This window comes from Gracilinanus agilis, chromosome 4, assembly GCF_016433145.1.
Source record: "Gracilinanus agilis isolate LMUSP501 chromosome 4, AgileGrace, whole genome shotgun sequence".
Lineage (NCBI taxonomy): Eukaryota > Metazoa > Chordata > Mammalia > Didelphimorphia > Didelphidae > Gracilinanus > Gracilinanus agilis.
Genome location: NC_058133.1, coordinates 18,225,017 through 18,237,890, shown reverse-complemented (window position 1 = coordinate 18,237,890; position 12,874 = coordinate 18,225,017). Strand labels below are relative to the sequence as shown.

Below are 12,874 nucleotides of genomic sequence, written 5' to 3'. Positions count from 1 at the left end.
TTTCAATCCTAATAAGGTTAGTGCCCCATGGCTGAAGGCCCTCTTCCCCATGAGTGTGACTCACCTGCTGAGAAAGGCAGAAAGGATTCTCTTTTCTTAAATTGCCCATTCTCCAGAAAATGTTCTGGGTTGAAGGTTTCTGGGGTGGCCCACTCCTTGGGGTCCCTGTGCAAGGCAGTCAGATTGGTCAGCATCATGGTTCCCTGGAAATATGGAGATAGAACTGAGTCCAAGAAACTTTGAGATGGAATGGCCCTGGGCACCCGCTCATTTTTCAGACTAGAGAATTGAGTCTCAGAGAGCAAAGGACTTCCAGAGACCACACGATTTTTAATGGCCAGACAGTAATTGGCTATATGACTCTAGAAGGTCCCTTCCCTTCCTGCTTCAATTATGTCATCTGGTAAATGGGGGTGATTACAGCACTCCCTTCCCTGGGTGTTTGTGAGGACTAAGTGAGAGGACATTTATTAGGTGCTATAAATGCTCTTCCTGGGCTCATTATCCTTTCTCTGCTCTCTGTTCCTCACAGGGACTTACACATAGTGATCAGCTCAGTAGATGAAAAAGAAATGAAGCTCAGATCAGACCTTGGTTTTCTTCTCAGTAGTGTTTAACACCTGGTATGAAGAAGGTCCTTAATAATCATTTACAGAATTGAATTGTGAGGATGGTGGAAGGGAAATGCTTAAGAGATACTAAGACTCTATAAATCTGGGAGTTATTATATTCATTCATTAACGTGATTTCTGCTCATTCTCCAGAGCCTAATGTTTCTCCTTTAAAAGTTGTAGCCTGGGTTGGAACCTCTGGCCCAGGAGAGGGTATGGCCAAGCTCCCCTGGCCAGTGGTTTCCCTGGTGTGCAATCTGAGGTTCTTGGTCAGTGTCCATCTGAGTCTACTTACCCACCTTGACTGAGACCTCATTGCTGTCTGAGGTGATATTGTTTGGTTGGAACAACCTGGGGAAGGTCTCACTAGACCCATTGTGCTCCTGTTATTATGATGGGGCCCAGAGCCAGGACTTTGCTCTCAAGAGGTGTCAAAGATGTCCAGAGAAGCAAGATAGGCTTTGGAGGAGGAAGAGGAGAAGTCAAACACTGGCTATGACAGATACTCCTTGTGGGACCTGGGACTGTGGGCGAGCTCCTTCTCCTCAGCTTTGCTGTCTTTACTGAGGTGATCCTGAATTATTCACCCAGTTCTGACACTCTGAGTTCTGACATTTTCTATTCTAAGGCCCTTCTCAGCTCTGACAGATGTTTCCTAGCAGTCTATGTCTAAGGGTACTTTCTACATCCATTTGTCTGTTTAATTAATATTAGTAATAATAGCTCTCATTCATAAGAGTGTCCTTTTTCAGAAGGGTAAATTGAGGCTCAAAGAGGGGAACTTTCAAAATGTCAAAAATGGAACCCAAGTACTCATGTCCTCAACACCAAGTCTAGGGCTCTTTCTTGTCTGACTGGGAAAATCAATGACTTTAAGATTTGTGTCTAACCATCTTTCCCTTTGTGTGCCAAGGAAGGTATTGGCAGTCAGCCTGGTGAAACTTAGGGAACCCTCAGAAAAATGTTTTAATATTGTGAAGTGAAAGAAATCAAGTTACAAAGCAAATCATTTATACTGCAATAATTTACACACACACACACACACACACACACACACACACACACAGAGAATTCATGAACCCTAAGGTGAGAATCCTTGGTCTAAAGTTGATGCTTTTTGTTCTATACTCTTCTAACCCCACCTCCAGGCAGGTGTAAGTCATGGAACCACTATAAGTTCCTGAGAGAAAAAGCCACCTACCTTTGGCACATGGTATCCTGCCACTGTGGTATCAACTGTGGCCACCCTGGGTGCATTGAGAGGAATGATATTGCCCATTCTCTGGACTTCGTGGATGGCTGCATTAGTATAGGGCATATTTTCTCTATCAGCCATGGTGGGCTGCCGGGACTGGCCAATCACCCTGTCGATCTCAGCTTGTATTTTACCTGGAAAAAACAAGGAGGATTTTTTGGTGAGACTCAAAAAATAGCTTATAGGTATAAATTTCCAAAATATTTTATCATTATTATCTCATTTTATCCTCACAATAATTCAAGAAGATCAGTGCAATTATTATCTACATTTTCTAGATGAGGTAGACAGAATTTATCTGTCTAGGAAATCATCCATCTAGGAAATATATGAGTGGATTTGAACTCAGGGCTCTCTTTCCCCTCCTATCCAGTTTTCTCTGATTATGTGGGAGAAGCACAGCCATGTCCATGATTGGATTGGATGAAAGTCTGGCTTGACACTTCACCAAAGGTACAAGCCTCTGTGGCATGGAAAGGTGGAGATGTTATTATATTAATTTATATTATTTTTAATTATATTATTATTTACATTATGCTAATTAATGTATATTAATGACAAATAAGGACATTTGTATCATAGGAAATATGTTCTGGAAAGTGTCACCATGGAAAGTACCCTGGAGGTAAAGACAGAAAGCTGGGTCTGAATATCAGCTCAACCATTACTATTTGGGAGTTCTTGGGAAAGTCACTGAACCTCTTGGGGCCTCATTTCCCCTGATACTAAAATGATCAGGTTAGATAGAATGTCTCTAAGGTCACTTCTTACTTTAGATTTATTGTCCTATGAACCCTGACTTCCAAGTCAACCAGATGGAGAGGGCAGTTCTTAAGAACATCATGGTAATTTTAGAACAAAGGTAACTTGACTCCCCATGTGAGTATATACCTGACAAAGCACAGGTGATGAACTGGGTAGACAAAAACAAAGTATTTCAAGTCACTCCATCAAGCATTTATTGAACACCCATTCTATGTCAGGCACAGTGCTATGTGATGAGCAGACAGAGAAAGGCAAAAGAGAGACCCTGAGCTCAAGTAATGCACAGTCTAGTGAGAAAGACAACATGCAAACAAACAGGACACAGGCAGGGTGAATGGGAAAGAATCAGTCCAAGATGAAGAAGCACCAAGAAAAGCTTTTTGCTGAAAGGATGATTTCATCTGGGACCTGAAGGAAGCCAGGAAAGTCAGGAGTCAGATATAAAGAGGGAGAGAATTCCAGGCATGGGGGGAAGCCAGAGAAAATGCCTTTAGCTGAGAAGTGAAGGGACTTTCTTCTTGGTCAGTGGGGGAGGCCAGTGCCACTGAATCAAAGAGGATGTATCAGGGAATAAAGTGTTAGGAGACTGGAAAGGGAGGAGGAGGTCTGATCATGAAGGGCTTCGAATGCCAACCACAGCATTTCATATTTGATCCTGGAGTCATAAGAAGACACCAGAGTTCATCAAGTGTGTGTGTGTGTGTGTGTGTGTGTGTGTGTGTGTGTGTGTGTGTGTGTGTGATTGGAATTTATTGATTATTGGGGGAAATCATTCAATTGAGATTTAATGGAAGATGGATTGGTGTGAGGAGTGACTTGGCTCGGGCAAACCCACTAACAGGCTATTGCAATTGTTGAGGAGATGAAGGGCTGGAACAGAATAGATAGAGTGTCAGAGTAGAGAAAGGGATGTATTGAAAGCCCATTTCAAAGGAAGTCCAGGTTCCTAGAGTGAGCTGCTTGGTACTTAATGAGGCTGGGCTTCAGCATGTATGTCTTAACTGTTGGGATTATGGTCAATGCCTTTCAATTCAATAAGCACTTATTAAAGCTCTGCTCTATGCTAGGCACTGAGCAAATCTCCAACTATTCACTCACTTCCCTGGCCAAACCAGGGTCACTTCTGCACCACAAGGTGGCATCAGAGGAAGACTTTTTTGATATCTTTCTTACCGGAAGCCCAGATTTTTGAAAGAAGTTATATGATTTGCTTAGGATCACATCATTAGTAAGTGCTTGAGGCAAGATTTGAACTCACATCTTTTTTACTTCAAATCTTATACTCCATTGTCTTGACCAGCAACTATCATCAAATGAAGTGTTGAACAAAATTTTGATGTCAAAAAGGGGTCCTCATGATTGTGAAGGACAGCAATCACTGCTCTATTCCAATGCCAGATGAATCAAGATGATGTGTGTAAAATACTTTAAAAATCTTATATGTCTACATAAATAGATCTTTTCTTCAGGGAAGAATCCTAAAAGGGTGCATGCTGTCTTCATGGCCTGGGACCATCACCATACCTTGGATCTCTGGATAAAAGGCCATATACAGCAGAGCCCACCGCAGAGTGGTCGAAGTTGTCTCTGTTCCGGCAAAGAAGAGGTCCAGGGTGCAGGCGACTAAATTGTCTTCATTAAAACTAGAGCTGACATTACCCTTAAATGAGAAAGGCAAATATCAGTTGGTTAATTTGAAAAAAATTCTGTCTCTCTTTGAACATGAGTAATTAACACCTAAAATGGAGGACTGGAAAATTTGAGGGGGGACAGACCTTGTGCTTCCCATTAGCTCCCAAGATTGCAGTTAAGGACTCTTAAGAATGAGAGCTCCCATTTCCATTGGGCTGGGAGGCTTACTGAGTACATCTCTCATAAAACCCATACAGATAGATATCATCCTTATTTTAAAGGTATGAAAATAAAATTTCTACATCTTGCTATCTTTCTTTTCTTTTCTCATTAACATTTTCTCCTTTCTTCTCCTTCTTTTCCTCCATCTCTTCTTCCATCTCTTCCACTTTCTCACCTTTTCTTTTTTCAGTCTCCTCATTATTATTTCCCTAATTTTTAATTATTTCTCTACTAAAGACCTACCTATATGACAATGAGTGGCTGCAGATATTTCTTCTTCTGGTAGAGATAAAGGTGTTTGTGTAATGAAGAATATAACAACTAGCATTTATATAGAATTGTTCACATGCCAGGCAGTATAAGATTGTTTTAAAAATATTTTCTCATTTGGTACTCACAACAGCCCTGTGAGATACATTTCTATAATTATCTTATTTTAACTATTGAGAAAATTAAAACATATAGACATTTACTGACTTGCCCTGAGTCATGCACCTAGTGTTTGAGGCCAGATTTGCACTCAGGTCTTCCTGACTCCAAGCCCAGTGCTCTTTTCATGTACCACCTAGTGGTTTAAATGACCTTCCATTAGTTCCAAGTTCATCTCTCAACTCTTAAAATAGACACTAAACCAAAAGAAACATTTTTGTGTTCCCATATCCTTGCTCCATGATTATTGGGCAAATCCCTTAATCTCTTTTGATTTCTGTTTCTTATTTAATATAATTAATTTATATTATTTATATTTATGCATAATATAAATACATATGTTTATATTTATATTATATATATTTAAATATAAATACCGAGATAGTATCTGTGCTAGTTATCTCATGTCATTGCTTGGAGTGAAAAACAGAAACAAGTAAAAAACCAAGGGCAAAAAACAACCACCATTTTGTAAGCCTTAAAGACATAGGCATGTAAGTACCAGTTGTTATTGTTACTTATTGATTTCTTCTTTTAGCAACAAGAAAATGAACAGTATTTAAATGCTTTCGATTTGTTAGTTTCTTTTCCCACAATCCTGTGAGGTAGGGAGTGTCAATAATATTGTACCCATTTTGCAAAAGAAGATACTGAGGCTTAGAGAAATGGTTTGTTCCCAGGTAAACATGACTAATAAATTCAGTTTCTCAAATTCAAACACACATCCAGCACTCTTTAATGATAGAGAACATTACAAAATCTTAAAGGGATCTCCAATGCTGCAAAACTCAAATACAAATGAGAACCATTTAGCCATATGTAAGGATCCCTGCAGTCCCCATATTGACTTAGAAAACTATATTTACGATATGCATATTCCATTTTATTTTTAATTATTTTGTTAAATATTTCTCAATTGCAATTTAATCTGATTCTACAATATTCAGGAGTGTTATGGATTCAATGCTGTTCACTTATTTGACTGTTGTGCAGATTCCCAAAGTTAGATTGATTGTAAGATTGTACATTTGTAAGATTGTAAGATTGATCATTTAAGTTGCTTACATAATGCTTTAAAACATAAAAAGTATTGTTAATATTTAGCTGTTTTCCCTTATGTACAACTCTTTGTTACTCCATTTAGGGTTTTCTTAGCAAGAATACTGGAATGGTTTGCCATTTCCTTCTCTATTTCAATAGAGGTTGAGGAAACTGATACAAATGGAGTGAAGCGACTTGTCCAAGTTCCCCAAGCTAGAGTCTGAAGGCAGATTTGAACTCAGCAAGATGATAAAGCCAAGAGCTTTAACCACTGTGCAACCCGGCTGTTCCATTACAAAGGATACACACATGGGACAAACACAGTGACAACATGTTTAACACCTCTAATCCAAGTCCAAGTGATACCTCAAGTTAAAACCTTCTAAAATATGCCAACATTTGCTCACTTGTCTTTAATCCAAAACATTTTGTATCAGCTCATTCCACACCAAGGGAATTATCCCTTCAGTATTCCCAGCTGAACTTTGCCTTATAATGTCTTTCCACGTTATTCTGCCTTTTGTGAAGAAGCAGAGCCACCTAATGCCTCCTCCTCATGACTGATGTGAGTCATGAAAAAAATAGCTATGTTCTCTGAAGTCTTTTGTCTAGACTAAACATATCCTTTTTCTTTAATAAAACCTCTTAGAGCATGAATTACAAGGCCCCTATTATGCTGGCTTCCCTCCTTCCAATCTTCTCTGGCTTATGAAAATTCTTCCCCAAATGTGATCCCCAAGATGGAACACAATTCATGTGTGGCCTACTGAATATTTCAGAGTGGATATAAGGATGCTTAGGGTAACATTCAGCTTTCTGACAACTGTGGGCTTTGACATTAATAATTTCTAATATGATGGTGAAGGGACTATTTGTCCCATACATTTACCAGTGAATACTGGTCCCATCTCAACACAAATTCTCAGAGGTATTTATATTTTGATAGCATATATAATTGATAATTTATTTTTAGAGCGTTTTAGTTGTTACCAAGAATACATACACAATATTTCTATGGAACTGAAGGTACACAGGATTTCATAGTTGAGAAAAGTAAGGTGCAGGGAGATGAATTAGTAAGGTTGAGATATCAGGGCCAAAAGTTAATCCCAATCTGAGTAGGGTACTTCCTGGGAAACAGAAAAAAACAGGGTTCAAACCCCACTTCAGATTCCTACTAGCTTTGTGACTGGGATAATTTGATTAATTACTCTGTTCCTCAGTTTCTTCATCTATATAGGCAGAGGGCTGAATTCAATGAGCTCTAGGATCTCTTCTATATCCAAATAAAAACCGGATTTTCTAGAACCACCATGACCTACATACAATTCCAAACAACCACACACACACACACACACACACACACACACACACACACCACATAACTTATATAAAATTGAAATATTATTTATATTCAGGACATCCCTGGGTTGTCTATTAGGAAAGATGCTCAAGTTATGAGGCAGATGTAAATTTTGAACATATTAACCTATTTCTCCCTCCCCATCCAAGGCCCTACTTTTTTCCCACTGGAACACTATGCATGTTTTCAGTGCTGCCTCCATTACCTTGGACAGTTCCTTCAGGTAAGCATCAATGAAGTCCTGGGCTTCCTCTGAGTTCAAATCTTCCTTGTGTTGTTTGATCACATGGACTACAAAAGACTCTAGTTTCTTCCATTCTCTAAAGAGTTTTTTGTGAGCTCCTGGCAAGAATCTCATTATCCTAGGAAATATATCGAAGAACTAAATAATATAAAAGAGAATAAGGAGGGATGAGTGCCAGTTCCTGTTGGGCTGTCCTATCCCTTTAAATTCCTTATTCTGAGTTTAGCTTGGGTTTTTGCCTCTTTAGTGTGCCATGGAATTTATCCTTCTGAACCCATTCTCTTTTTAACTATTGCCTCTTCTCCCATAGTATTGCACTCATAACCTCCAACCTGGCATGCACCAACTCTTGTTTCATATACCAGCTACTTGGCCATGTCTTGATGCACCTAAATATCCCTTTATATATTGTCTTTAGTCATTTCCCCTTCCTAGTCAGTCTCCCAGCCTTTAAGAAAGGAAAGTGTATAAATGGAAATAAGACTTCATCTCCCAGGATTCTTCCCTTGGCCCAATGTCCCTTTTAAAAATATTTCTAAAAATTTATTAATATTAAAAATGTATTAATATTTAACTAGAGAGCTAGGGAAAACAAGGAACGTTCACCCTTCACCACTCAACTTATGTGGAAAAGAGAGAGAGAGAGAGAGAGAGAGAGAGAGAAAGAGAGAGGCATTACCCAAAATTTATATACAATCATGTAAAGGATGCAGGTAAACAAACAGGGAAAAAAGGAACCTTGGGACAAGGGAAGAATCCTGGGAGATGAAGTCTAATTTCCACTTAAACAAAGGAAAGACTAGATTCTTTTGGGGAGAAATTGCTAGCACTTGAGTCTGTGTTTTCCCAACAACCTTACAGAAATCTCTTCTCTTAAATTTCCATTTTGCTCCTCTTAGAGAATAATTCTATTTACTATTTTTCCTTATTTTCCTTCATAGATAGACCTCTGAGGAGTTAAATGAAATCTTGGGCAACTGATTTTTTTGGTAAGACTCACTCACTGATGAACAAGGATGCAGAGTGGATGTTGTGCTGGAGTAAAACTCAGGAAGACTTGAGTTGGAATTCTACTTGAGACATTTATTCACTCTTAGGCAAATCATTGATTTTTTCCTCAGTTTCCTTTTCTTGAAAATTGGGATAATAACAGCAACTAGCTGAACGAGTTGTTGTGAGGGTTTTAAGAAAGCAGCTAGTCTACAAACATTTATTAAGCACTTAGCATGTGTAACATCTACTATGTGCCAGGCACTGGGCTAAGTGGTAGGGGGGAAAAAGGAAGGAAAAAATACCAATGCCAGAATGAGACTGGTCCAATATGATGGTGATGGGAATGAGCTCACATTCTAATGGGAAATCCAACAGGTTAATAAATAGATACTTGCAAGATATATGTAGAATTGTGGAAATGGAATTTCAGAGGGCAAGGCAATAAGAACTAGAGACATTAGGACATGCATCTTGCAGCTGAAGGTGAAATTTGAGCTGAGTCTTTTTGTTGTTGTTGTTCCAGTTACAAATTTACTCATAAACTTTCCAAAGTTATGTGATTTATGATGTCTACCTCCCCTCTTCCTTCCTATATGTATTATCACTCAAAATCTACTTCCGTAATATTAATTAATTTTAAGAGAGTAATCTTATAAGATCAAAACCCCAAATCATATAGCCAAATAAACAAGTGATAAATCAAATGTTTTCTTTTAGATTCCTACTCCAAGAGTTCTTTCTCCCGATGTAGATAGTATTCTTTCTTATAAATTCCCATGCATTGTCTTGGATCATTGCATTGCTTTTAGTAGCAAGAGTCAATCCCATTTGATCATCCCACAATGTTTCAGTTACTGTGTACAATGTTCTCCTGGTACACTCCATATCAGTTCATGTAGGTCTTTCCAGTTCTTATAGAAATCAAGCAGTTCATTCCTTATAGCACAATTGTGTTCCATCACCATCAGCTATCACAATTTGTTCAGCCATTCCCCAATTGATGGACAACACCTCTTTTTCCATTTTTTTTGCCACCACAAAACCACAGCTATAAATATTTTTGTACAGGCAGGTCCATCCTCATTTTTTCATTTCTTTCTGATATAGACCTAGTAGTGGTATTGCTGGATCAAAGGGAATGCATTTTTAAAGCCCTTTGGGGGCACCTCAGAATTGTTTTGATTTGCATTTGTCTAATCAAGAGGGATTTAGATAATTTTTCATAGGATTATTGATATAGATACTTCATCTGAAAACTGCATATTCATATCCCATGATCATTTGCCAATTTGGGAACGGCTTGGTTCCTTATAAATTTGACTTAGCACTTTTTATATTTGACAAATTTTTCAGAGAAATTTGTTTTAAAATATTTTCCCAGTTTGTTTCTTTCCTTCTAATCTTGGTTGCATTTGTTTCGTTTGTATATAAACTTTTTAATTTGATATCATTATAATTATTCATTTTATATCTTGTAATGTTCTCTGACTCTTATTAGGTCTTAAATTCTTCCCAGATAGATCTGACAGGTAAATTATTCTATGTTCACCTAATTCACTTATAATATCACTCTATATACTTAGGCCATATGACCATTTTCAACTTACTTTGCTATAGGGTATGAGATATTGAGCTAAACCTATTTTTGCTATACTGTTTTCCAGTTTTCCTAGACATTTTTGTCAAATAGTGAGTTCTTATACCAAAATCTGGGATTTATCAAACACTAGATTGCTGAGATCATTTACCCCTAGTCTTTTCCACTGATCTATCCTCCTATATATTACCCATTACCAGACTGATTTGATAATCACTGCTTTGTAGTACAGTTTAAGATCTGGTCCTGCTAGGTCACCATCCATTACATTTTTTTTTTATTAGTTCCTTTAATAGTCTTGATGTTTCGTTCTTCCAGATGAATTTTATTATTATTTTTTAGTTCTATACAATAGTTTTTGGTAGTTTGAGAGGTATGACACTAAATAAGGAAATTAATATGGGTAGGATCTTCATTTTTATTATATTCGCTTATCCTACCCATGAGCAAGTAATGTTTTTCCAGTTGTTTAGATCTAGTTTTACTTGTGTGGAAAGTATTTTGTAACTGTGTTCATATGATCCTTGTGTTTGTCATGGGAGATAGATTCCAAAATATTTTATATTGTCTAGTGACAGAGCCATAAGACATTTTAGACCCATTGAGGAAAGCAGCCACAAAAAACATGTTTGCAAGTCTGCCTCAGTTTCAGCAAGGCCATCTCAGGCTCTAAGCTGCAAAAATAGCTTTTGATATAAGCATTCCTCAAAAGTAGTTGAAGAAATCTGGCACAATAAAGCTTTAGGCTATGAAAGGTTTCCTTAAGTCTATGAATAAACCTTTAACCAGGGCTAAAAATATTCTTGTATATGATAAACCAAAGAAGCCTTTATACCCTGAATGTAACAGCCTATGACATCATGCCACTACTGTGCTCCCTCTTTCCTAAGCAGTTGTATCTCTCCCCTTTCTCTTTATGAATCACCTGTAATTTTTCTGTGTATTGCTTGAGCACAAAATTCCTATATATACTTGACTCGATCCTCAATAAAAGAGGTCCATGGTATCATTCATATTCTCTTTCAGTTCTGTGTATTCCTTTAATCCACAGACCACTGTGCTCTCTTCTCTGGAGCCAGCCTCTGAAAAGAATGAATTTAAATCACTTGACTGACCCTGACTCTTGCTGCTGATTTTTATTAGAGATATATAGAAATGCTGATGATTTATATGGGTTTATTTTGTATTCTACAACTTTGCTAAAGCTGTTGATTATTTCCTCTAGATTTTTAGTTGATTTTCTAGGATTCTCTAAGAATACTATCATATCATCCACAAAGAGTGATAGTTTAGTTTCCTCACTGCCTACTTTAATTCCTTCAATTTCTTTTTTCTTCTCTAATTGCTAGTTAACATTTCCAGTCATAGTGGTAATAATGGCAATCCTTACTTCACTCATGATCTTTTGGGGAAGGCTTCTAACTCATCCTCATTAGAGATGATACATGCTGATAGTTCTTTTATATAAATACTGCTTATTATCTTGAGAAAAGACCCTTTTATTCCTGTGTTATCTAGTGTTTTCAAAATGAATGAGCTCTTTATTTTGTCAAAAGCTTTTTCTGCATCTATTGAGATAATCATGTATTTTCTGTTAGTTTATTATTGAAATGGTCAATTAAGCTGATAGTTTTTCTGGTATTAAACCAGTCTTACATTCTTGGTATAAATTCTACCTGGTCATAGTGAATAATTCTTGTGTTATATTGTTGTAGTCTCATTGCTAGTATTTTATTTAAGATTTTTGCATCTATGTTCATTAAGGAGATTGATTTATAATTTTCTTGCTCTCTTTTTCGTCTTCCTTGCTTAGGTATCAATACTATATTTGCTTCATAAAACAAACCTGGAAATACTGCTTTGATTATTTTGTCAAATACTTTGTATAGTATTAGGATTAATTGTTCTTTCTGTGTTTGATATAATTCATTTGTGAATTCATCTGGTCCTGTGGATTTTTCCTTAGGGATTTAATTGATAATTTGTTCAATTTCCTTTTCTGAGATGGAATTAATTAAACATTCTATTTCCTCTTTTGTTAATCTAAGCAATTTATATTTTTGTAAATATTCATCCATTTCATGTAGATTGTCAGTTTATTGTCATATAATTAGACAAAAAAGTTACTAATATTTGCCTCAATTTCTTCTTCTTAAGATGTGAAATCACTCTTTTTATTTTTGATACTGATAATTTTATTCTCTTCTTTCTTTTGTTAAAATTAAGTTAACCAATACTTTATCTATTTTATTTGTTTTTCCCCATACAAACAGTTTTTAGTCTTATTTATTAGTTCAATAGTTCTTTTACTTTCAATTTTATTAATTTCTACTTTGATATTTAGGATTTCCAATTTAGTCTTTAACTGAGGGTTTTTAATTTGTCTTTGTTTTTGTTTTAGTTACATGCCCAATTCATTGATCTCCTTTTTCTTTATTTTGTTGATATAAGCACTCAGGGATATAAATTTTCCCCTGAGCTGTATCGCATACATTTTGATAGGTTGTCTCCTCATTGCCATTCTCTTCAATGAAATCAGTGATTATTTCTATGATTTGTTCTCTCAGCCATCAGTTTTGAAGAATAATATCATTTAGTTTCTAATTAATTTTTAATTTGCTTCTCAATGATACCTTATTGATTATAATTTTTATTGCATTATAATTAGAAAACGCATTTATTTCTGCTTTTCCATCATCTGTTTGCAATGTTTTATGCCTTA

The 12,874-nt window shown here is 36.6% G+C and overlaps 1 protein-coding gene across 1 annotated transcript in view; it reads right to left on the bottom strand.

Annotated features, from left to right (window-relative positions):
- LOC123245775 (cytochrome P450 2J2-like) overlaps window positions 1-12,874 on the bottom strand; it is a 41,097-nt gene that overhangs the window by 10,942 nt on the left and 17,281 nt on the right. Inside the window, exons 5-9 of the mRNA XM_044674778.1 lie at window positions 7,524-7,700; window positions 4,407-4,412; window positions 4,156-4,291; window positions 1,813-2,000; window positions 65-203 (exon numbers count right to left, since the gene is read on the bottom strand). Of these exons, the coding sequence (XP_044530713.1) occupies window positions 65-203; window positions 1,813-2,000; window positions 4,156-4,291; window positions 4,407-4,412; window positions 7,524-7,700 (646 nt within the window). The remainder of the gene's footprint in view (window positions 1-64; window positions 204-1,812; window positions 2,001-4,155; window positions 4,292-4,406; window positions 4,413-7,523; window positions 7,701-12,874) is intronic.